The 26,389-nt window shown below is 37.7% G+C and overlaps 1 protein-coding gene across 1 annotated transcript in view; it reads left to right on the top strand.

Moving 5' to 3' along the window:
* TMEM135 (transmembrane protein 135) overlaps positions 1–26,389 on the top strand; it is a 159,411-nt gene that overhangs the window by 45,833 nt on the left and 87,189 nt on the right. The window contains exon 5 of the mRNA XM_041414155.1: positions 22,296–22,361. Coding sequence (XP_041270089.1) covers positions 22,296–22,361 — 66 coding nt within the window. The remainder of the gene's footprint in view (positions 1–22,295; positions 22,362–26,389) is intronic.

The following is a 26,389-nucleotide window of genomic DNA, read 5'->3' on the forward strand; positions in this document are numbered from 1 at the left end:
ATTTATAGGATGATAATTAAACAGAGCAGCAGTTTCAGCCCAGAAATCATTCTGCTTCTTTTGAAACACTAAGCTGTCAAAATAAAAGTCTATTGTGCATTTGCATTCCTTAAATAGACTTCCACAGAGAGTTTTAGAGCAAAACCAGTTTGGTCTAAAAATTATAATCATTACAGCCAAAAATTAAAACTTTTTTTTTCCTTACAAAAATGAGTTGTTTTCAAAAATATTGCAGTTAGTTTCTCCATTTTAATAGTTTCTGTGATGCAAAACAAAAACTGTACCTTTGCACATACAGTCGAAAATAATGTTCTCTTTTTCACTTCTATATGTTGAAATATTTTCTGTGTTAAAAATATTTCTCATGCTATGTATAAAATGGTTTTAAAAGTCTTTTTGTGAAAAAGTAAATGCTTTTGCTTATGTTTATAGTCAGATAGAATGGATGTGCTGGTGTATGGCAAATGTTAACACGTGGCTGCTGAAGTTCTTTACATGATGCTGTTACAGGATACTTAGATTTTTAAACAGTGCTGAGACTAAGTTTTTTAATTGTCTAAACAGTCAGTGGTTTGGCATTCAGGGGGAGGTGGTTCATTTGAAATCTTGTCTGTGTGATATGCACCTTATGCCTCTAATAAGGTTAGAAAAGCAGAGGAGGACAGCTTCTAGCACAGCTTGTAAATGTCAGTCTGGATGGAAGACAGGTCAGCTTGAAAACTATATTGGTGTTGAAAATGAAAGGAAAAAAATCCTTCCTTGAAACCGAGTTCTAATGAGGAAACATTGGTAAAGAAAATGTAGAATTTCTTCTTATAGCACAAGGAAATAATTCTAAAGTACTAGTCTACATCTGTTAAATGTGAGGAAAGAAAGAATAAGATTTATGTTATCTACATCTAAATCTGACTGGTTTTCCTAAGCCAGATTTTTCTCTTGGTTTGAGTCCCGTTCATGTGTGGAACCTGCCAGCTAGTGTCCTGTCTTTAAGACTGTTCTGTCTTTGGAAGCCAAACTGACTTTCATAGTATTTTTAAAGGAAAATCCAGGGATGAGCGTGACATGAGAATCTTTTCTGAATCTGCTCCTCTCTCTTTTCTCCCCTTTCCACACAATGGATCAGTAAATCAAACCATTAGTGACTATGGAAGTTTCAATAGTGCATCAGTTACTGTATCTGACTACAGTCATCTGATGAATGGGGTTATTCCTGAGGAACTGCATCGTTTGAGATTGATCTCGTGTGGTCACTTCCATGTGAAGTATTAATGTTTTTGTAACATGAACAGTGTGATTCTTTAAGGAGTTTCTTTCTGGTTCAGTAACTCTTCTCTCTCTGCTCAGATGCAATGGGGTGCTTCAATAGCTGCTGCTCTCCTCAAGTCTCAAGAACTGTAGGAGATTTTTGCAGACTCAATTGAAATAAGTCTGGAAATGGAAATTCCCTGCTCAGTATTTTTAGGGAGAAGAATGATCTGAAGTGGGAATCAGAAAGAGGGGCCGAACACCATATATTTAAGAACATCAGTTACTCAACTTTAATACTTGGTTTATGTTGACAGAACATGCAATGAACTGACACATATGTCATTCAATAAACTGACACATATGCCAGCGTTTTATGTGTTTCTGAATTTTGTAAAGTATACCTACCATAGTTTAGGTTAAAAAGTATAGACATAGTTTTCAGTAAGATGTGTTAGATTTAAAATACATAGAAAGTAAATAACTTCATTAAAAGTGTCCTGAATTTGCTTAAAACGCCTCCAAAATCAAACTTAATAATTGCCATGTTTGAGTATTTTAAAGTGTTAATGCTTATACTATTTTTCAATTGCAAATTTCTTAATCTTGAGAAGTTGTTATAGTTTATGTAAAGTCATCTGTGTCAGCAACCTTGAATAAAGTGACTGTTGGCTTCACTCTCACACAAATGTGCTGGTACAGTTTCTGAGACAAAATTCTATTTGGAACATTTAACTTAAATAATTTGATGTGTTTTGCAGATCACTATGTTGAATTAAATATCAGTCATATTACAAAAATTTTCAAAGAGCAGATTGTACAGTTGGATTGGATATAAATGCTTTTTATATGTGTAAGCTCATGCCCCACTAGCTGCTTATAAATACTTTCTAAACAATTATATTTGTTTTGAATATTTGAGAAGTTTAAATTCTTCAGATGCTTGTCTGGGAATTTTTTTGTTTAAGGAGTATAAAAACCTTCCCTGCTTCCTGACATACGCACATGGATTCGTGCATCCAGGCATGTACTATCTTTGTCTCTATTTTTCTCTTTCTTTCTGTTTCTGTTAACCAGGAGAAGCTTTACAAATTATGGTCATTGTCCTCTGTAAAAATATAAAGTTGGTTTTGGTCACAACAGTTCTTTTAACACACTGCAATTCACTGTTTTGCAAGAAATGATTTTTTGAATAACCCTTTCACTTTACATTTAAACCCTGCTGTTCATCATGTCTCTTACTTATTCCTGGCCTAATTAAGACTGCTGGGAGCTGATCCATGCTCCTGAGCACGTTAAGCTGTTCAAACTGGCCCCTTGAGTCCTGAGGCAGGACTCTAGCGCACAATATCAACCATTTTGTGTCAAAATGGATACACTGAACTTGAATATGGGCGTTGTTTGCTAATGCTTGCAAATCACAGTAAGACACTGGCCTTAGGCAAAGCAAGATGCAATGGGAATTCACTGATATAAATAACCTTGCTGGAGAACTTTGCCATGGTCATAAATAATGAAGCTCGTGGTTATCTCCCCCCTTTCCCCAAAAGAAAATCTATATAGGTTTTCTACTAGATTTCCTGATTAGTTGCTTGTATGGCATTTATGAATCTGAATGAACCAGAAGTTGAAGATGTTTCTGCTTTGACAAATTTTAGAGTAAGACCTCTCACTGATTTGTTAGGAAAGCTTTACTAATGGACACAAATACGTATTTTTTTTTTCTCAGAATTCTGGGTTCTCTGCAAAGTAGCCCGTGTGTTGTGCATGTAGAGACTCAAAGAATGTGTGTCAAGCTGGAAGGATTATATCTGGAACTTTACTGAATGGAGTTACTGCAATCTATACTTTGAGCAGCAGTTCAAACCAAAGTCAAATTGATTTGTGTTAAACAGTATTCACTCATGTGAGGTGGGGGGGTGGAAGGAAGCTGCAGTCACAGGTCAGGGGTATGGAAAACCTTAAACCTGTGCAGTGAGTTGAAAATAAAAAACAGTAGAAGGCTTAGCTACAGGAATTTTACCACTGGGTTAAAAGGAAGGGCCAGCATAATGGTCTGTCAATGAGCATCATGACCTTCAGCAAAGGTAGGTGATTGACTACTTGAGACTTACTGAAACATAAGATCAAACAAACTGTTGGGTGCTGAAATGAAGAACATAAGTTGGTGTTTTGCAATATGCTAAGAAACAAAACCTGTAGTTGATGTTCATGTTTGTATTTTTAACATATCTTTCAGTTCTTGGGTCATCTTGTGTGCACAATCAACAGATTTATCAACAGAATACTCTCAGTTGGAGGGCGCCCACAAGGATCATAGAGTCCAGCCCTTCAATGAATGGCCCATATAGGGATTGAACCCACAGCCTTGATGTTACTAAATTAGGACTGTGTTCTGACCAGCTGAGCTCATTGTACATCTGGGTCTCACACTATGGGCATTTCCAAATTAAGTCATAAGACCATGTGTATTTCTTTTTTGGCTGTAGTACAGATGTGATTCTTTTCACTTCTTCAACCTGCCAAATCTTCTGCACAGTTTCAATGCACTGTACTGAAGTATTTGCAAATGTAATAATTCTCCACTGGTCTGTGGTCACTTGTCTTGTACTCAGTTGCTTACTATTTATATTTTAGCAGTGTTCAAATAATTGCTTTGAATTTGGGCTTGTAATTTCAAATGCAGAGAATTAATTAATCTGTTACTTAACTGCTTACATGTTGCTCAAATAAGAAACATCAGATAAAACATGATGTCTCCCTGATTAGAGGTCTTTTTTTGTTAATGAAAGGAAGTTTGCACAGTATATTTGCATTACCTATAAAAGTCATTAAACTTTTATGGGTTAACTAGGAGTTTACAGGTCACTTGAACAGGTGATTTGGAGAAAAAATACTTGGCAGGTTTAGTAATGCTGAATTTTGAGGGCACAAAAAAAATGTCATCAGGAGCTCCTGGAATGTTTTTACATAATCACCCAAAATGTATTAGATTAATAAAATTATGAGAGGAAGTCAATCTCACTAAAACATTAACTGACAGTTTCTGGGCCATTTTCTTTTCTCATGAAGCATTTTTAGGCTGACTATTGAAATTAGATTGATGAATGTTTAGGTCATGACACATGATCATCCTTGAGATCAATGTTCAGGTCTTAAATAGCAACTTAATTGCTTAAAACCAAATGCAACCTGGTGTAAATATAGAGATTACAGACAATGCTGTAAGTGGTGAGGCTACAAGGAGTGAAGATGAGCTGTTGTCCTGTGCAAGTTGTCACTGAGCAAGGTTGGTAGTTGACTCCTTTTGATGCTGGAATGGCAAGCAGTGGCATAGGTGACAGAAAAACAAAAACAAGCAGAACCAGATTCCTATGAACTTTCCAATGTATTATGTAATGGTTAAGGAAGAAAATAGAAGTTCAGAAGACTAAGGGAAAAGTACACTTTGTGTGCTTATCTCAAAAATGTGGGGCTTTTATTTAAAATAACAGCATTTATGATTTTTTAATATGGATAGATTTTCTTTTCATAAAGCAATCTAGAAAGTTTAAAGACTCGTAAGATGTGTCATCAGAAGATAACTGGAAAAATACATTGGTCAGAAAAAAGAGAGTAATTTACCCTTTGGTAAGAGAATACAAAGATTGCTTGGTTGAAGAATTGATAAAATATTCCTTTTGTGCAGGTAGAAAACAATACAGAGAAATTGTATGTATCTTTATGATGAACTTAGAAGCACAGAATTTTCTATTTTTAAAATTTCTTCATATTGATGATTTTCAGGCATCCATGTTCACCATCTCCATTTTTAGTTCTTTAAATTTAGCCACAGAATTTCAGATTGGCACTGCAAAAATAAGGATCATGCGAATATGGCCAAACACTAAGTAATGGGGAAGAGCACCTATTGTTATTGTCATAAGCACTCTGGGAAAGAAAAAACTGAGAAGACAAGTTTTTGCTATTTATAGTTTGTCCAAGATTGTAAAAATGAGAGCTGTTTCTAAAGCCTTGTAACACTGTTCCACTGAAGAAGTGGCAGTAATGCAGTGCATGTGGGGAGAAAACTCCTCTTTTATATGTACAATGTTGGAATATGATTCTTCACTCAGACAGGAAGTAAAGAATATGAGGAAAATGTCAGTTCCACATTTTGTAGCTATTAAACACCCCCATTTTCCCTATTCCCTTCAATTTAATATTTAGGATGATTGAGAAAGGAATAAAGGATAAAACTGAAAAATCATTATCATGCCACTATGTAAATCAAGAGCGTGCTGACAGGTTTACTGCTGTCTGCAGTTCTGGTCCTCTTTAAAGTGTAATAGAAGTAGAGAAAGTACCTCCTGGAAAAATAAAGATGCAAAGGTGTTGAAGAACATGTGTAAGTGGAGGAGCTAAGTTCAGTAAACTTAGCCTGGGGGAGAATGAGTAGGAGACAAGAAATGTAAAATCATGTTTGTGTGAAGAGGGGGAATGGTGATGAATTATTTACATGTAATACAGGAATGAAGGGATGCCAAAGAAAACTGTTAGCAGTTCAAAACAAACTGATGCACACAGATGTGAAGCTACACAGGACAATTAGGATGCCAAAAACTTTCTTGTGGGCTGCAGGAGAAATTGTGGGAAAAAGAATTCATTAGGGCAATCACAAGTGGCAATCCTATATGTTGTTTTGGCAGCTGTGCCCTGGAATTTCCTTCGTTGTACAGGAGGGAAGGTGTTTTTCAGACACTTGTTGCTGATGGTTTTTCAAAACCAGGAATTGTGCTAGCTGTGTTGTGGAACTCTTCTTTGTGGACCTGTGCTCTGGAATCTAATGCAGATATTTCTCCTTTGGCCTGTGGAGTGAGAATTCAAAGACTTTGTATACCTACATCTGGCGAGGCAGGTCTTGCACCTCAGCCAGTTCGGTTCCAACAGCAGGAAGGCATTTAGCCAGCTGTGTAAGCTGAGGAACGATTCCCAGTTAGTGCGGTGACCTACTGGACTTCCAGGAGTCCTACACAGAGCTTGCTGAAGCGCATCTCTCCCCTTCCCACTGCCTCTTGGTGTGTAGGCTCTTAACTATGTATTTATTTTTCATTCTCCTAGCTGTCCATGGAATAATTAATTGAGCATACATAAGCAAGATTTTCTATCTAGGCTTAATTCTTAATTCTTCTTACCGTATGTAAAAAAACCCAGGCGAAACAGGCGCTAAAGAAAATGCAGGGAAGCCCCGTGGCATTTGGTACTTCAGAGTGTGTGTGGGGGAATCCCTGGATAGACAGTGTGTGTTGTTAGCACCTCGTTACTCAGAGATGATGTGTGCTTGGGTAGATGTATCTTACCTCACCAAATCCTCTGTTAGTGTATACAGAAGGGGAGAGTGCTCTTTTCAGCTGAGCTTGTGTCCCTGACAAATGTGGGAGTCTCTGTTCCAATGGATGGACAGCGGGGAGCTTTTAGCTATGTGATTAGAAAGACTTCTGTAACACTGATTCCATAGTTTTGCTTGACCTTGTCAGATAAAGCAGATCTCTTCCCCCTCCCTCCTTGCTACTTTCAAAGCACTTGGACTCTTTAATTGTCATAGAAAATATAGGCAGAAGTGATATTTTTCAAAAAGAAAATATAAAGAAATACTGTATGGTTTTAGAGAAGTGTGTATACAAGTTCTGCCTGTAGCTCTGTTTATTCTCTGTTATCTAGGAGAAACAAACTCCTAGAGGAGTGGTGAGGTATTTCTTCTTTCAAGCTGGAAGGATGGAAAGGACATTGACTTAGTGACTGAAGAAGGAGGAGATAGCTTCTTTTACAGTCTTCTTTTGAGTCTTGGCAATTTCCTCAGATTATTTTTCAGTGGGAAGATAAATACGCTGTATATGGAATCTTTGATGCAAATATCTGAAAGTGTGGAACTTTAAATAATCATAATCATGTGTATTTCCTAAACAATTTTAACAGCAAGTGGAATCATTTGGCAATTAGGGCTGCTACATCTTTCGAAGGGTTACATGCTAATTTTAGCTGGAGACTTTTAAGTAAAATAGATTACAGTAATGTTTCTCTTAAGTAATAGATACATCACAGAAAGATGTATTTGATTCTTTGAGAATATTAAAAATTTTCTGGTTTTGATTGAGAACGGTCAAAATGCTAGCCTTCATAAAATTCTTTGTATAAGAACTTAGAAATAAGGGAGCTCTTTTGATTTTGATGGGCTTGAACATCTTTTCCATATGGATTCAGTTCACATTTTTATCGGAATGTGGAAGTCATTACTCTGACATCTGAAACTGAGGTAGCAATAAAAAAAAATTATCACAAACAAGACAGCAGACGCAAATGATTTTGTGTGTATCACTGGGTGGCCCTTTTGAAACTTTCCCAAAGTTAATTGGTTCCAGATATTTGAGAATTAAAATTGTATTGTGACAAATTTATTTCTGGTCATATTTAACTCGAGTCTTCTCAGTAAGGAGGCTTGAACAAACAGAAGAGTTGTCAACCCACTCATGTCTGTCTCCAGTTTATGTTGTAGTAGCTTTAATCCCAGTGATTTGGTTTAATAAAGACCACTGAGAAAACAAACACTGGTGGTGACTGCATTGCTCTTGTAAATTATTTATCGTATCTCTAAGGTTTTACTGTGGTGTAAGTGCTGCTGTGTTAGCTTAAATTGTTCACAAATATGTCATGTTGGATTAAATGCCTGTGTAGAGTTTATGTGTGCCTGGGAGCAATGCTTCCTGCTGTCTGGGGTGGGATTGGTGTGTGTGTGCAGCTGGGGGCACGCAGACCTGCCCTTTCCCTTGTAGTGAGTGAGTGACCAGAGCAGGCTAAACACAAAACCTGGGGTTTCATGCTCTGCTTCCAGTAGAGCCGATGCTGCCTTACACAGGGCAGTCTGAGTGCTTTGTGGTTGTAGACATTCTGTGAGGTCTTGGGTATGTCAGTGGTGGGATTGTTTTGCTGCTCACCTCAAGTTCCATGTGTCAGGAGCCCAGGGGCTTTGCCTGAGGGAGGCAGGAGTCCAGGACAGGGTATGCAGCACCTCAGGTTGTTCTGCTTTTGATTTGGTATGATGTATTTTCTGTACAAAATACAACATATTTTCAAATGTTGGCAAATAGGAGACAAGTGTGGCTAAGTAGCACCTTAAGTGCATATTACACACATTGTCATATATATGTCATGTGTCTTCCTGTACTGTAGTGTGCTCTACTGTTGTAGGTATTGAGAATATTTATTGAATATTCATATACAGATATTGCATAACAGTAGCTTTATTTTTTACATTTTAAAACTAAACTTGGGCATGAAAAGCATTACAAAACCAAAATTACCTTAGTATTTAGTTTTCCTATCTTATCAATATGTTCCTCAAAGATTTTTTTTGTTCCTATAAGAAACAAGGCTTTTTTTCAAATTTCTTAAACTTCTGTTACAGGACTCAAGTGTTAATCTTGAAAGACTTTTAACTTTTAGGGTTTGAAATTGCTAAAGCTGTTTCTGACAAGTAATGAAAGTCTTGCAGTCAAAAGTGAAAATTGCTAAGAGTTAATTAAGTTTCTCTTAATGAAGGGATCTAATTTGTAGCTCAGTATGCCAAGTTCTTGGAAGACAGTCTTTTTCTTCTCAAAGATTGTCAGTTATCAGCTGTGACACACTGGTAATAAGATACACATTCAAACCCCCACATTTTATATGTATGTTTATGTATATGTATATTCACACCTGGTGAAAGAGAAGAGAAAGCCTTTGTCCTTTTGTATGTTTTCCAGAATTAGCAGTAAGTAAAAACGTTAAAAGGAAATGTTTGATTTGTGTAGGCATGGGTTTAATTAATACAAGTCTATGTTCTGTAAGGGTTGTGTTAGTAAAATTTATGAAAGAGCACTAAACTTCATTAGGGTAATTTATGGCCCAAATAAATGTCAGTTGCTAAGGTAAACTAGTATAGAAACAGTGTAACTAGGATAAAAAAAGTGAAGAACCGGAGTAAATTGCAAACATTGTAAGAACAGTGATACAATTCTTTCTTTATGTTCACCCAAGCAAGCGTAAGTTCATTTACAATATATTTATTAACAGTCTCAGGCTAATAAAACAACACTTACAGAGCAATTTTGGAAACTTTCCAGCTCTCTGTATTGTGCAGTGACAAGTTAGGCCAGTGCTGCTTTTTTTTTTTTTTTTTTTTTTTTTAATATTAAGGAAAAAAAAGAAGGAATCTGTACTCCTGGCTCCTTTATAAGGTTGTTAAATGTGCCATTTGGCATTTCAGAGCACTGCTTTGCATTGTGCTCAATTAGTGCAGATGAAGCAATCGCAGCGCCAGTTTCAGAAATGTGCCTAATTACTATAAACCACTGAGGGATCCATTCATTCTGCCTTTCTGGCTCTGTGGGTGCCAGCCACAGAGACTCCAGCAATTCCTGAAGCCTAATCCCGAATCACTTCTCCATGTTTCTGTGGCACTTGCATTTTGGAACCTATAATGGGGTCTGGCTGTTTATGACCATGTGTTGCTTTGCAACTGGATCTGTAGTATATGCTGGAAATGAGACCTTGGTGTAGAGGAGAGGATTGAGAATGGCCCTTTAGCCCTTTCTACACACACATGCACATATACTTCCCTCCCAAAAAAGGATGTGCTTTTTTATGTTTTATTTTAAATTATTCTGACTCCTGCCACAGAGAGTCTTTACTGGTTATGAAGGCTATGGATCAATTTTTGGAATAGGTTTTATTTGTAGCCTGTGCTAGTCATTATGATTTACTGACTAGTTTGATGACAGCCCTCTTCCAGCTTGATGACAAACCTTTCACATTAGCCTTTTTTGGACACTTCTAGTTGGTAACTTATTTCTGAACAGCTACTGGGCATTTAAATCCAGACTTAGGAAAGATGAGTATTGGCTAATTGCTTTGGTAAAACATGTATTTGAAACAACAAATCCACATCTCACTGCTTTAGTTGAAGCTGTTTTATTTGTAGGCTTTTGTAAAGTGGTAATTCGTCCTTCTCTCTTTCTACTGAGTGGAGGAGTTGGCTGCTATCAGAAAGTGTTTCTGTATAGATACTTGTGTGAGCATAAAGCATAGAACAGAGCTGTCTTGGAAGAGCATCTTACTGTTGACAATTCATGCTGACAGTTTTTCCGGTGTTTTGATTATGCAAGTTCTTTAAGGGCCAATGAAGCCCATCCATTTTAGCACCAGTTTTTTTGTTGTTTTCTTTTTCCCCTGTGTACTCTGTCAGCGAAGAGGTGAGACCTTAAACATCTGATAGATGAGAGGGAAAAACTTGTAGTGACAACCTGACCTGACATATGGTCCTTAACCCTATCATGGTGCTAGCTACTCTTGAATGTTTGCAAAACAGAGGCATCCTTTTTTCAGCCATATTTTGAAAGCTTTCTGAAGAGTGAGCCCAACTGAAAACTTCTGATTTATGTTCTTGTTTGACATTTTTGCAATTATCAGGATTAATTTCCAGATTTGATGGGGAGCACTGTGTGTTTTAGGCTCACTTGATTGTCTGCTGTGGTTTCTAAATTGTTTTCAGTGTTGCTATATTCCTTAGACAATTCCTTGTTCTGTAATGGTCTACTTGTTGTAATTTATGTACTTTTCCCTTAAGAAGTATGAGCTATTATTTGGCTGTGCTAATGTACAGAGTGGTTAAATAAACCTGTCTGTGCAATCCTGTGCAGTTTGTGGAACAGACCCACTATATATATTCAGTACTATTAAACCCTGCCAGGAATAACTGTACATTTTGTTCCCTGTCAAAGATCTTCTTTCTTGTTATTTTGAACTTGGTTAGAGTGTTTGCTGTAAATCTTAAACTCTCTGTAGTTTTGTTGAGTTCATTACATATTTTAAATAAAGAGAGCAGGTAAATGTAGTGTGAATAACCTGGTCTGGTGAAGAGATTCTGTTTGTCTGTCGCGGAGGCTGGAAGCAAGCAAGACTTTGAGCTATATTTGAACTGAACTTTAGGCCATCTCCTCATTACCTTCCCAACATTGTGATACTGCTCTACATCACTTGGACTAACTTAGGGCTCTGCTGCAGTTTCTGATCTGGTAAATCTTGCAGTAGATGTACTGATAGTGCCTCCTGTGGTCTGAATCAGTGGCCTTTAACTGTGCAGTCACTGTCTTTTCCTTGGGAACATTGCTCATTCCCAACAAAAGGTTATAGATGTCTTGCAGATTAGCAGCTGCTCAGTTTCATAACTACAACTATTGGTGTGTTCAAAACTTCCATAAAATACAGGTTATCAGTTCCTCCAGTGGCTTTTCTCTTACGCTCCTCACCTGCAGTCTGTAAATACTTCACAGTCTCTTAAAATTTATTCTCATGAGTGAACTCTGAGTGGTAAATATAGTAACCATTTTTTGCACGAGAAGTAGAATCATAGAATTATTTATTTGGATTGTGTTAAAAAAATATTCAATAACTTGGTGTGATTCAGTGTTAGAAAGCTGAGGCAGTTCTCCTTGACGACTTCCAAATTTCTCTGGTTACATTTTTTACCGCATTGTAATTGTAATTGTTCTGTATGTTCTTAAGGCAGTGTATGGAAATAACTAAGTCAATATTCTTTAGGACTTTTGAGAGGTAAATGAAAAGTATTACTCCTCTTCTGGATGAGGAATTGCCATGGTAGTACCATCAGGAGCAGATTTTTAGGATCTCTTGATTGAGGGTCTCCCACCCTTGGGAAAGAAGACTACGCTACCTGTTTACAGAAGAATCCTCTGTGTTTCAATTGTCCTGCCTGATGTCAGATAAGAAAAACAAAAGCTTCTTTCGTAAAGGCCCTTCTTTCTGCATTCTACTTGTTTTACTAGTAATCTCATTGTGTTCCCTTGTGATTTGCCTACAAGTTTTAGGGAGAGGAGTTGTACCGACCTGACACTGATTACCATGTAGCTTCATTTTCTTCTTTTACCACTGTCTATAGCAATCATCTGAATTTTGAAGAAAGTCTTGTATCCCCTGAGACAACATGAAAGTAGAAATCAAGTCCCATATTTCTTGAGTTAAAGTAGGCTACACTTTTTTCCATATACAAAGCCATTATTGTTAGGTTGACAAAGTTAGTTGTCAGCAATTACCAAATTATACACCAGGTAAGAATATTCCATAGTACTGAAGTCAATTCACCACAGTAATTTTGGTGTCTGCAGTGTTCTCGAGCAGTTCTGACTGAAAACCTCTCTGGATTTAATCTGTTTCAGGATATGGAGGTCGTAGCCAACTTCATTTCAGGTGGCTTGAGTCTGAGTCTGGCTCATGCCTTGATTTTTAAGGGCATTTTACTAGTTCAGCTTGCTAGAGGTGCTTTCTTCTGCTTTAACGTTTGCTGTTTGTCCTGTGGTCATGCGGCTGTGCTGGATGCAGTAATTCATCCATTGCAGGGCCAGGCCAGCTACCTTCCCTTCGTGGAAAACACTCAAGAGCAAGAAGGAGGACTATCCATCTGGCATGACAGAGAAACAGAAGAGAAGTGTTTTAGACTTATGTCATAAATGGATAAATCCTACAGATTTGTACATTTAGAATTCTTTAGCTACAAAATTAGAGGTGGTTAGTTCTCATGCCTTTTGTTTGAGCAGATTTGACAGATTTTACTACTTTTCGCTGTTGTACATGTGTGTAATGCAGCAGGGCTTGTGGAGTACAGCTGCACTATGGCTTCTGTCAACAGCCTTAATGTTGAAAGTAGACCTGGCTCTTCTGATGGTGTGTGTGAAGGAGAAGTGTAGCTTCCTCCTGAGATTAGTCTTGTGATATAAGCTGCCTGCTTTTCTTAAAAAGAGAAAACAGCATACATGCATGCTTTGCTATGGGCTTTGCACTGCTTGGTAGAAAGGGGTGATTCTTAGATGCTGGAAAGACTGTTGTCCTGTCAATTTTGAGGAAAAATGCTTGGGAATAAGAATTCTTGCTCATTTAGTTTGTCTGAAATGGCTTCACTTGCAAACTCTGAGTGTTGTGCAGCTCATAAGTGAGGGTTTCTATTAGTTACTCATGGCCAAAGTAAGAACAGCTTTCTTGAGAATAGGAAGAATTTGACCAGTGTTTCCACCAGTTATCAAAATACTCTTCTAAGCAATGAAATTTTCACCTCTCCTAAAAAGAAAAAAAGTTCATTAAAAAATGATTCAGAGTACTACATTATGTTGGTAGTTAATTACCATTTCCTATATAGTATATGGCTTTCTGAATTTTCTTGCTGATTATTTTATATTAAGTGGTTTCAATCACAATCAGCATCTGATTTAGTGAAGTGTTTTATAGATAAGACCATGTGATAAATCACAGTTTTTTATTAGGTCATCACCAAAACACACATATTCTTCCTCAAAAGCAATTCAGCTGTTGTCTACCATCAGTAAAACTTTTTTATAAGCTGCCCCAAAAATGAAGTAGTGTTAACTTGTGTGCTCTGTTTCTAGTTAGTTGTGAAAGATTGTGTGACATATACGTGTTTAAAGAACAAGTTTGGGAAGTGAGTTAAGTGTCTCATGCAAAGTCAGTGTAATCTGTTGTACTGTTTACACCGTGGTCATGATAAATCACTAGTTTAAAAATTGTTTTTTGGATTGGATTCATATTAGTTTAGCACGTAACACTGTGAGTAAATCACAATACATGGAAACAAACCAATTGAGACAAAGAAATTTCTGTTCCATTTACAAATACAGAGAGCTACTACTTAAAATTGCTACCAGTGGGAAATGTAAAAGGTGAGGTAATCCCCTAAAGAAAAAGGGCCCTGGTTGTGAAACACATTAAATGTAAATCTCGTAAAACTTGTGGGGAATGTACTGAAGTACTGAATTGAACCCGCTCAGAGTTCATGCTAACAAGAAATTCTGGTCAATGAAGGCAGATAAAGGAATTGTAAATGACTGTTTAAATTAGCCTGGAATTCCAGAACATGTGCTTGGATAATATGAAATAAAGCTGTCTAAATATGCAGCTCTCATTAATTTACCAGTCATAGTGAATGTTACAAGATCCAAGGCTGCTGGAATATCTTGCCGGTGTTTAAATATCTGCCATTTTTCAACGGGGTTAGAGCGAAGAAGAGAGATCAAGGATCTTTTGATTTTGCTCTCTGTTGTCCCAGTAACTCACCAAGAAACTACAGGTGGACCATGAAAACTCACCTCAGTCTTCTTTAACTTGTGTGGCAGAAGAGTTTGGCTTCACTTACTTATAATAGCTTGGGAATGAATTCTACAGGAACATCTTGGCGCCTGTTGAAATGTCACACACCCTGTCATCTCTTCTATTGTGTTTCTTTCACCAGTGCTCTTAAGGTGAGGAGGTGCTACTAACTCACAGCCAAGAATCAAAATGGATGGATGGACAGGCAAAGATGTAGTAATAAGTGTAGGATGACCAACAAGGCCATGGGTAAGATGCTGCACTTGGGTTGGGACAAGCCCAAGCACAAATACAGATTGAGCATACAGAATGGATTGAAAGCAGCCTGGGAGAGAAGAACCCCCAAGGGCTGTTGGTGGATGAGAAGCTCAACACGACCTGGGAATGTGAACTTACAGCCCAGAAAGCTGGCCTCATACTGGGCTACATCCAAAGCAGCATGGTCAGCAGGGTGAGGGAGGGGATTCTGTCCCTCTGCTCAGCTCTCATCAGACCCTACCTAGCATGCTGTGTCCGGCTGCGGGGTCTCCAACATAAAAAGGACATGGACCTGTTGGAACAAGTCCACAAAGATGATGACAGGGCTGGAGCACCTCTCTTATGAAGATGGACTGGGAGAGTTGTGGTTGTTCAGCTTGGAGAAGATTCCAGGGAGAAGATTCCAGACCTCACTGCAGCCTTTCAGTACTTGAAGTGGACTTCAGAGAAAGATGGGGACAGACATTTTAGAAGTGTCTGTGGTGACAGGACTAGGGCCAATGGTTTTAAACTGAAAGAGGGCAGGTTGAGATTATAAAGAAAGAAAGAAGTTCTTTGCTGTGAGGGGGGTGAGTCACTGGAACAGTTTGTCCCAAGATGTGGCTGCCCCATTCCATGGACGTGTTTAAGACCAGACTGAATGGGGCTTTGAGCAACCTGGTCCAGTGGAGGGGGTCACTGCCCATGGCAGGGGAGTTGGACCAGATGGTCTTTAGAGGTCCTGTCCAACCCAAACCATTCAGTAATTCTGTATAGTGTTGGGAGTTCATTACTGGACTCAGTGCAGTGTTGGCATTTTATCCTGACTTGGTGACTACATCAAGCCTTGTCAGACCTGCTGTTTCTGCATATTGTTTCTTCAGCAGCCTGTGGCCAGGCAGCACCAAAATTCTCTATGGATCAATTTCAAATGGGATAGAAGGATATGAAGCATCATGAGTGCTCCTTCTCACTGTTTTAGAGCTAAAAATGTGAATATTGTGCTGCCCCTAATTCCTGGCGGCGTGTGGGGTGGGGCGGGGAGGTCACTGACTGTACAAGCAAATGTGCTTGTATGTTCCTGGTCTGGCCAGACTGGTCTTTTGGCCACTATCTTTTCTGCTCTGGCAGCATTACTAATCAAAACCACGTTTGACAGTTGTCATGTGCTTTCTGCAGTCTGGCTTGCAGCTGTTTGCTGTCCTTCTTCTGTGTGATTGGAAAAAAGGAAGGTTTAAGTTGGCTTCACTGGATCATTTCTCAGATGCAGAAACCTCTGTTCCATGATGATGGTGGGGCAGGCTTGCTTGGACCTCCTTTCTCTGGCATTTCTGTCAAGGCAGGGGAGATTAAATGGCCTATTTCTCCAGTTTCCCATGCTGGCTGCTGGCCTGGTTTGTGGGTAATTCAGTTCATGAGCATTATACTGCTGGATTTATTTTTTTTTTCTGGCTCCCTGATACTTAGTTAATTGCAATGTTGAGCCCTTCAGTCCTTCGTGTAGAGAGAACTAGAAAAAGGTGAAAGTCAGTTACAGGCTGGGACCAGGAATCCCAATGTAAATACCAAGCATTTTTTGCGAGGGGGCTGGGAGGAAGGAAAGGGAGAGAAACAGGTAAAGGAGAAGGCAGGAGAAAAAAAGCAATTATTATAATCTTGGCAAATGTTACAAATACCACAACTGCAGACTACTAGCTTCAGATTAAGATAAATACATACAAATGTTTTTTATTTCATCCTCTTAGCAGCATATATCATGTGATTATTTCCATGTCTGGTTCATTTGTTGAGTGTGTGTTCTGCAATTTTAAATTGTCAAGCTCTCTAAGGGGAGGCAGAGGTTCCTGAGCAGACTGCAGCAGGGAGGAAGATCAGGATAGTTTAGTTAGGTAGAGGATAGAGATAAATTAATTCATAAGATAGTTTATTAACCCTGAAAGTGCACATTCAGGTCAATGAGCAAACGGAATTTGTAAATGGAATAGAAGTTACACTGAACTGTGTGCAAATTTCAATCTGTGTTTACATGACAAAGCTGAAAATGCACTCAGGAATGAGAAGACAACTCAAAATGTTACTATGATGTTAGTCTTGTTAGCTTTAACACTGATTTATCTATGCTATATTAGTGATGTGTTTTGCACATCTCCAAACCTCTAGTTAGGGAATCAACACAAGTGTATTATTTAAGAAAGTAAATACAGTACTTTCCATATAGTACTTATAAGATACATGGCCAGATGTGTGCTTTGTTTGCACAAATGTTGGGTAAGTAACCAGAGGAGAGAGAGATCAAGTATTATGGGATGCAGAGGTGAGGGTTTGGTGCAACACATTCTGAAAGCTTAGTTTGGAAAAACAGTTGGAGACTTTTGGAAAATACAAGGCTTTCTTAAACTCTGTTTAAATTGTTTAGGCTTTAGAGAGTTCACAGTTAATTAACATTTATTGAAAGTAAAGATAAGATATTATTTGATCTATTAATGGGTGACTGGAAAGAGCTTGTGTCTCGCAGATGTCAAATATAGGCTGATCTACGCATTGAACAAATAAGGTTCCAGTAGTTCAGTAATGAAGCCATAGACATTTGGAGTAGTTCAACAAAGTGAAAGATGGAGTTATATGGAATTTACATCTTTACAATGGAATTAACTGAACTTTTTATGGCTTTTCAGAGGGTAGGAATTTACATATCTGTCTTCTTAAAAGCTTCAGTTCAGCTTCAGTATTGTATTTTAACATATTTATTAAATATTTTAAATCTCTAAACTATATAGAATGGCAACGCATTCTATTTTGGTATTGTGGTAATTTCATTAAAAGTTGTAACAATAATTAAGCTCCTCAGTTAAATCTGTCATCTTGAGTAAGGTTTAAATGCAGACAGTTGCTTTACATTTGACTTTTTTTGTGGACAGAATTCAGGAAAAAAAAATTCAAAAACTTCGTCTGTGTTTTCCTAGCCATTATTGCTTCTGAATCTCACCGGATCTGTTTTATCTAGCACTCCTTGTTTTCAAAAGTTGTGTGATGGTTAGCTAATGAGGGCTATAACAATAGTTCATATATGATCAAGTTGAAAGATTGTTATTGATGATTTAAGATAGACTGTCAAAACTGTTTTTTCATGTAATTTGCTTTTCACAAAGAAGCACAGGCCAGAGCTGTCAGCTAGCTATTGTATCCAAGATCATTAAACCTAAAAGGAGAGAAAAAATGTCTTTTGTGGTATTCCATCCTTTTTTATTCTTCTAAACAATTTGCATAATTTTCATTTTAATTCAATTAGGGTTTTTTCTGTTTTGTTTTGGGTTTTTTAATGAACATATAGAAGTAGATGCCAAAATTTGTCAGGTGATTAAAAAGCATACATTTCTAAATTCATTAACTTGCGTGATCAATCTCTTTGCTGCTTGCATTTGCAGTTTTAGCTTTGGTAAAACAGTAACTATTCTGCTGAAGTATTATGTGAGACCATTTTATTTTTGTGCATACCTAGAAAATTCAAGACATCTGGAGTCTAATGCAGTGTTTCTGTTTTTCCTACCACTTCCATCAGTAATGCACAATTATCTTCCACTTTAGTTCTGGTTCATACAATCAGTGGTTTCTCTTTTTTTTAAACTCACTTGCAAAGAATTTGATCAGAAGCAACTGCTTTATTGGAGTGGGAACAGTTGGTCATCTTTGTCTGGAGATGACATTAGAGCTTGCACGGAATTACAGAGTGGTAGCAGCGTACCTCCGGCTACCATTTCACCTCAAGTGTAATGTAACACACTCCATGTTCTTTGTAAAAAGCAACAATTTTAGAATTCGGTAACAATCATCTTGGCAACACCTTTATTTCACACTGAGATCACTAAAACCATGTGTTGACAGTTTGCTTTCTTAGGAACCTCTGACTTCCATGGCTGAGTAGAAGGCTTATTCACAGTTAATTGAATGCAAATAAATCCCAAGTTTTTACAGCTTTCTAAAATATCTGAGTATATTGTAATATTTAGTGACAACAGTTAAAAATTAGCTAAATTCCTAGTCAGCAATTTCTTTGAGAATAGTATTATTATTTCTTAAATGGACAGTTATGCCTAATTTGATTTGTGACAGCTATACTCTGCATATTTTTTAGCAGATTTAATACAATGAAATAAACTTGCCGTTTCAATATACTTTGTATCTTTTAACACATTATGTAAAAGTAAATCCTTTCAACTCAAATGTCATTAGTAGATTTAGTCAGTATTGAAACAAGCTGTATGCAAATATTTTGCTGCATAAATATTGACTATTATTATACTGGTAACTTTGGTAGATTTGAAATTACATACCAAGGATATGTCAGGCAAGATATGTTCAATAAACTGGATTTTTAGTCAAAGTAGATCTGATGTCCTGTAGGGATCCTTTTACTCTCAGCAAAATATTATCATAAATAGAATTTTAGAAAATATATGAGGTGTGCAAGAATATTGTTGCTTTTATATTGCCGTTGTGATTCTTCATGCAGCTTTTTTTTTCCTCTGTCCTTTATGGAGCATTAAGTATGATGAAGTTTGTCTCTAACGTTCAAAAAAAAAAAAACCGTCCATGTATATTTTAACTTCCTCCACCCTTATGCTTATTCTTTCATATCCAACATGTGCAGCTCGAATGCCAGCAGGATGTTCTGTGTTTTTGGATTTCCTTGTGTCTTGGCTTGTCACAGCTAGAAACTGCAGGAGAGCCTTCCACTTGGCTGGCACAAAGCATTTCCACCACTTAGAGAGAATTTGAGGAATTAGGCTGTGTTTCTTTAGGGAACAGAAGGAATTTACAGGTCATCTGTAAATTGCATTTTTTTTGTGGGCTTGTCACTTAAAATGTTGTTTTGAAATGCTGAAACATGTTGATCAGAGAGGTTGTGAGACCTCCAATCTTTGAGATGCTGAAAACGGGCCTAGAGAAGCTGGTTCAAGGGAAAACTTGAGCAGGATCAGAGAGAATCCTAGAGTTGTTAAGGCTGGAAAAAGCCTTTAAGGTCGTAGAGTCCATCCATCCATTAACCCAGCACTATCAAGTCTACCACTAAACCATGCCCCCAGATGCTTTTAAGTACCTGCAGGGGTGGTGACTCAAACACTTCCCATAGCAGCCTGTGTTCAAGTGCTTTAAACCCTTTCCAGGAAGAAACTTTTCCTAATAGCCAATCTAAACCTCTCCCCCAGTGCAACTTAAGGTTGTTTCTTCTTGACCTGTCACTTGTTACCTGGGAGAAGAGACTGACCCTCACCTGGTTATAACCTCCTTTCAGGCAGTTGCAGAGTGGGGTAAGGTACCCACCCTCTGAGCCTTCTTTTCCCCAGACTAACCACCCCCAGCTCCTTCAGCTGCTCCTGCTCCTCGTAAGACTTGTGTTCCAGACCCTTTCCCAGGGCTGCTACACTTCCTCGGACGTGGTCCAGTATGATTCTATTTGTTTCTTCATTTGCAGGGCAGAAGGGAAAAAGATAGAAATTGAAGACAGTGTGGAAGCTTTATAAAAACAGAAGTGTTACAGATAAATTTACATTTTAAGACTGGCAAAATTTTGCTAGCTGATTACTTTTATCATTAGTCTGTGTGATGTTATAGCCCTGTGAAGATGTTAAAAAATTCTGAATGGTTACATCATGCTGTTCTACCTTGTAAGACATTGCCTTACTGAATCTCCAGATGTTCACACCTAGTTTGCTTTGTCAAAAGAATGCAGACCTGAACTATTTACTGCCAGTGTCCACCTCCTTCACCTTAAAGCTTACACCAACAGTAGGTTTGGGCTGATTACTGTTTTGAAAGATGAGCTTGTTTAAGGCTCCTCTTGGATTTTGCATGCCGAAACCCCCAATAGCTCTTTCTCCAGCCTTGTCATTGCCAGTCAAAAGCTATGGGTGGCCTCATCCCCACCATGCAGTTTGTGTGGGAAGCTGTGTTTGTAGGGCTAATCTTCTTAGTGAGGGGCGGCCTACTGGAAAACATCTGTGATGTTGCATTTGCTATTGCTGTGATTTTTCCTTGTTTCTGAATGGTTTTGACATCTGGCATTAACAAGGTGAGTACAAGTGTACTAAGAGAGGTCTTTTACTAGTACATGTGAAAAGAAAGTCACACACACCAGTGTTTTTCAAAAGAATCAAAAGCAGCTTAGCTGTATTGACAGAATGCTCAATTTGGTTGAAGCATCCCTAAAAGCGTTGGTGAAAGAAGCCAATTTTGTGAGATACAAAAGGTTGTTTGAGGTTCACTTAATCTCTCAGAGAAGAAAGGTTCGAGAAGGAGAATCGCAGTGGAGCACTGCCCTGCATCCTTGAGGGTGTAAATGAAGTAATAGATATTGCAGCCCAATGTTCTGGAGTGTACACATTCTTTTACAGGTGTGTGGGGAGAAAATAACGTAATCAAAATATCTTTTATTAAGTTATTTTCTGCAGAAAATTATGTAGGAAACAGTAAACCTCACTTAATCTGTCTCTAGGAAGACTGAGGAATTAATCTCAAGAGATGTCTTCGATACCACATTTATTGAGATACAGCTTTCTTAAGGTAGTGGTAGTGGGAACCCAGCAAGTCATGCACTCATGGAAACACTGAGATGCTTTTTTTTCAAATCACTGTTTGGAAAGATGATCAGCTACTGCAAACTGCTTTTATTTATAAACTTCATAAATGTGGTTGTTGTTGTTGTTGTTTTTCCCCAAACAGTTTGCTAACTACTCCTTAACATAGATCCTTAAATGTCAGGGTATTTTTTAAATTAGAACCAGATATTAAAACCATGTTTTTTTACAGTTGAAATTGAAACCAGCTTCACTGTTTGCTATGGAAACAAGTTTTTAAAACAAATCTGTTCATGTGTTGTATGCTGTTGTCCATGAATTTATGTAACTTGCAGATTTTTTTCATGCCTTTTTCCAACCAGATTGTAGAAAGATGAGTGGTACAGAACCTATGATAGTCTGTATTAAGCCAGTAACCTATATCTGTGTCAGAGTATTGTCTCACTGGATTAAATAAAGGATGGGGCAACTAATACAGAAAGGTATTCAACCTAATTAAAGATAGGAGATTTCCTCAAATTTGTGCCTTTTGCTCATGACAATGTTGTTTTTTATAATCCCACTATTACTTAGAATTAAGAGGGGCCAGGTGCTTTTAGGAAAAGTGCTGCATCATACTATTTTTTCATACTCATTTGTCAGTTTAAATGTGTATTATTATTAAACAACAATTTTGAAATTCAGTTGCATGAGTCATGAAATGCCATGTAGCTATTTTTTCCACAGTACCCCAACTATGTTCCTTACAGCTTCTGGAGGACAATTATCTGGGGCTGAGCATCTCTGACCTGCTCAAAGAGTCTTCTGGAACAGCTGTGATGTTGCCTGAGGGATCATGTCTGTTACTTAGGCTGAGACCAAAATCCTCAATAAGTCTCACCTTGCCTAAACTGTGCAGGTTGTTTTAAAGGAATTACTGGAGCAATTCAATTGTAAAATATGTGCTAGAAGGTAGCAGAAAATATAAAAAATGTTATAAAAGTCGAAACTAATTTTCATGAGCTGTATTGTCTGTTTTTCATAACCAATTTGACTGTGTATTTGTTGATGCAGGCCACAGAAACATTGTTCCGAATGGCGGTAGCAAGAGGAGCTATCACACCTTTAAGACATGGAGAAGTAAGGATAAATATATCTATTATTTTGTTTCTTATTTATGTGTGATATAATGCTTTATTAGTGTAGTGTTTTATAAATTCCTGGAAGTCATACTGTCTGCAGGTAAGTGAAGAGAGCTGGACTATATATAATGTGCATACCTACATTCCAGTATTGTTTTAAAGGAGAACAGGAACTTAAATACTGCCCAGTCAGAAATGAAGTATTTTTCAAATAATGCTCTATTCTTCTCTTTGCTTCAGTCATTACTTAGCCATATGATAGAAGTGGCTCAAGAGAGCCTTTCAGCTGCTTTGCCAAGGGCTGGGCTCCAGTTTTTCACTGAATTTTTTCTATTAAAGAGAGTCAAATCTAGAGAAATTCACAGGAGGTCAATATTTATGACTGGATAGCTATGGAGCGGTTACTTCATCCTTTGTTCCTTTTGAGAAATACTAACTTCATGTTATATATAAATGTATTAATGCATCAATTATTCCAGAGAGGATAAATGTATTTGAATATTATGTTGCTCATACATGCTTCTGTTTGTGGTGAAAATTTTTTTTTTCCTTCTATGTACAGTTTTATATCTGGTAAACATGGTATTGAACATTGATGGTTAAATATGTCCAATATGAGTTGGTACCATTTATACTTAGGTTGAATTTAATTTTAAAAATGAAATACTACAGTGAGTCATGATGCTGGAAATGAGGAAAGATCTTGGCATTGTCACAGCTGGATGCTACAGTGTGTGGGATTTTTCATTGTTAGAAACCTCAGTGTTTTTTCCTGGTGATATTATTTTGATCAAATTACTAATAAGTTTGTGAAAAGTTCTTAGCAGAGACACAGTGTTCAATGTGGAATCTTGACCTACACTGACCCTGGAGTCCCAGCTGTACTGTAAAATGTTCTTTATGCTGATGAAGTTGCCTTAATCTCTTTTTTGTGACAAAATAATGTATCTTTGCATCAGTGTCTGAAGATGTACCTGAGATATCATGTCCTGCCATTGTCTGTAGTTTTAGCTTTTTTGAATATATGTGTCCCCTCTGAATTTTGTGTACTGCTATATTCTGCAGAAGAACGTAATGCCATTTCCAGAAGTGTTAGTTACCTAATATGTGCATCCTTTCCAAATTCCCTGGTTAAGTTTTTTGGTTTTTTTGTTTGTTTTTTTTCCCAGTGAAGGCTGCTTAATTTTCTATGTTTTAATGACCAGGATGCCCAAAATGTTTATGTAGTTACCCAGTCAGTGGTGTGAATTATGGAAAAAGAAAATGGTTTGTTTTTTTAAAGAGTAACTAATTGTACTGTTTTCAGTCCAAAATACTGGGACAACTACAGATGTAATGATGTCTGTTGTGAATGATATTAGTAATTTTTGAATCTGATACACCTTCTGTTGAGCCAGTTTAGCTCACTGATAAGGTAGAAAAAAATTTTAATTTTTTCTTCAGATATTCCTTCTGATTTTTTATCAGTCAATCCACCTCAAAGGCTAGAGAGAGCCAGAGGAGAAGCAGCAACAGAAGTGGTGAGAAGTTATAACCATGGTTAGCAAGAAAGGAAGTGTGAGAGAGTCAACTTCATGTTGGTGTATGATGTCCTGTGATTCTTTTTCTGAGGTATTCCTGCGACCTCAGTGGAAATGCAGTTAAGGCTAAGCTACATAATTTATAGATAAAATATGTAATAATGATCCAGAATTGACTTTTTTGTGTAAGAAGACAGCGGGAGAAAAGAAAATACCTTTTTTCTCTCTTGTATTATTATTGGACTTTATGCAGCAGAAAATGTTTTCGCTCAAGGGTGATATTTTCATTAAATTCCATTGTGTAATTATAATTTACTTAGTCTGAAAATGAGAAATTACATTATTCAAGTGAAGCTAATTTTTTCCAGAAGAAATATATAATTATCAAGTCATACTAATTTTTTTTGCCCTTCCAAGAACTTGCTGGATGTTTGCACACATAAGTAGAAAGGGAGCCAGAATAAAAGTTGAATATGAACTGAAGTTGACTGTATTCTGTTTGAGAAGTGTGAAATTGGCAGTGAAAATCAAAACAGAGAAACTTTTTAGATGGAAATTTCAAAATATAGAGGCAGCAATCCAAATGTACAAAAGTGCTGTTCAACTTTCACATCAACACTTAAAAATGTTACACCATTTAAAATTTGAAAGGGGATAAAACTGTTCACTGCTAGAAGGCAAAAGTCATACCTGTTTGTTTTAAATTAATTTAAAAAAATTGCATTATTCTGTCGGTACCACTGAACAGATTATTGTGCAAACATTTCTTCTACAGGCAAAACAGGATGCATGAAAAGCTGTCCATTATGATCCAGCTGTCATTACCAGGTGGATTTATAAGTTATAATATTGTCTGTCCACTGGCAGTCCCTTTTATTTCTCCTTTCAACATTTCCTCATTCATTTGGCCTTATCAAGTCTTTATGTGTGTAGAATTTTTATGTTTTTCATTTATTTTCCGTGAAGAAATTGAAAAATTAGGATGTATAGGTTTGGTCTTTCTACTTTTGCGTACGGTTCATAAAATCACTGTTAGGAGTTTAGATAATTATGCTTCCAAAACTAATTACCAAAACTGGGTGCATAGTGCCAAAAATTATTTAACTGTGGAATATTAATCATAGAGGTTCCTGAAGAATCTTTTCAGTTCTCTTGCTCATTGGTGGGTTTAAGTGTAGTAGCATCCATGGGAGGGAATCAAACCCAGAAGTGTAATTCATTCTCAGGATTCAGTATGTTGTTGTCTATGTTAATTAGTGATTCCTGTCAGTTATTTTGTTGTGGGGGTGGCACATGGGGCAGAGCCCTGTTCATTTCTGTTACCACTTCTAGCTGATGCCTAAATGATCCAAAAATTGTGGGAGCAGATGTGATCACACCAAATCCCATGACTGTGCTTCTCTCTGGGAATCTTAATATGCATTTCATTAATGACACAAGGCTGAGAGCTGGTGGTTGGGACAGCTGAGAGCTGTGCATTTGGGGAGCCTGGACCTGGCACCACCTAGAGAGCCTCTCCGGCTGTTTCTTCTGCTTCTGGTCTTGCAATAGGCTCAGATCTGCTGCCATCAGTTCCTCTCAGTGTCCAGTCTCTGCCAGACAGGCCTGCTGTCTCTGTGGCGCTGGCTGATAGGGCAGCAGTGATGGGAAGAGCAGCAACAGCCTGCCTGCTGAAATAAGTGAGAAGAGGAATACAAGGAGGCTCCTGCTTCAGAGGTGACTTTTTGTGCTTTCCAGTTCTGCATTCCTGGAGCCTCTACTGCTGTGTGCTGAGCCCCGAAGGGAGAGCTGTAAGGAGGAGTAAGGCTTGGCAGCAATGGGCTGTGAGGAGTCGCTGAGTGCATGGCAGCAGGATGGAATACATTTGGCACAAGCTAAGATCAGTTTGGTGACTGTACACAGAGAGAGAGAGAGAAAACTCCCAAAATTTTACTGGAAATGACCAGTTTTATTCATGTTGTGATAGTGATATGCCAGAACCAGTGTGTCATGTAGGATGTGGCTATGCTGAACAGGAGATGATGAACAGGAAGGAGAGATTTGGTTAGAACAATGAGCTCACAGATCATTGATGGTCTCAGGCTCTGTAGATGAAGGAAATGGATCCACACAGAGAAGGAGCAGGGGGATAAACTGAGAGGGTGGAACCCGTACATGGAAAATATGCATGAAATACATAGGTTGACATAGCCGATAGATCTAATGGTAGAGTTATGATTCCCAGAGAGCCACAACTGATACCAGCCATGCATGATCTCTGTGGCTGTTAGCATAAAAATATAAGCTTTTCTAGCCTAAAATGGCTTACTGCCTTGCAGTGCATTACATGTAACTGTATTTGTTGCTGTGGCAGTACATACCCATGCTTGAAAGTGGACTTAGTTGAAAGCAGACAGGTCTTTGTTTTTGTTTAAAGCTTTTTTTAGGAGATGTCACCATTCTGTGTGTTTCTGTAAATTCAGTAATATGAAGTGCAAAGTTTTATGAATTTAGCCCAGATATCTGT

The sequence above is a fragment of the Onychostruthus taczanowskii genome, unplaced genomic scaffold, assembly GCF_017590055.1.
Source record: "Onychostruthus taczanowskii isolate IOZ18803 unplaced genomic scaffold, ASM1759005v1 scaffold44, whole genome shotgun sequence".
In the NCBI taxonomy this organism is placed as follows: Eukaryota; Metazoa; Chordata; class Aves; order Passeriformes; family Passeridae; genus Onychostruthus; species Onychostruthus taczanowskii.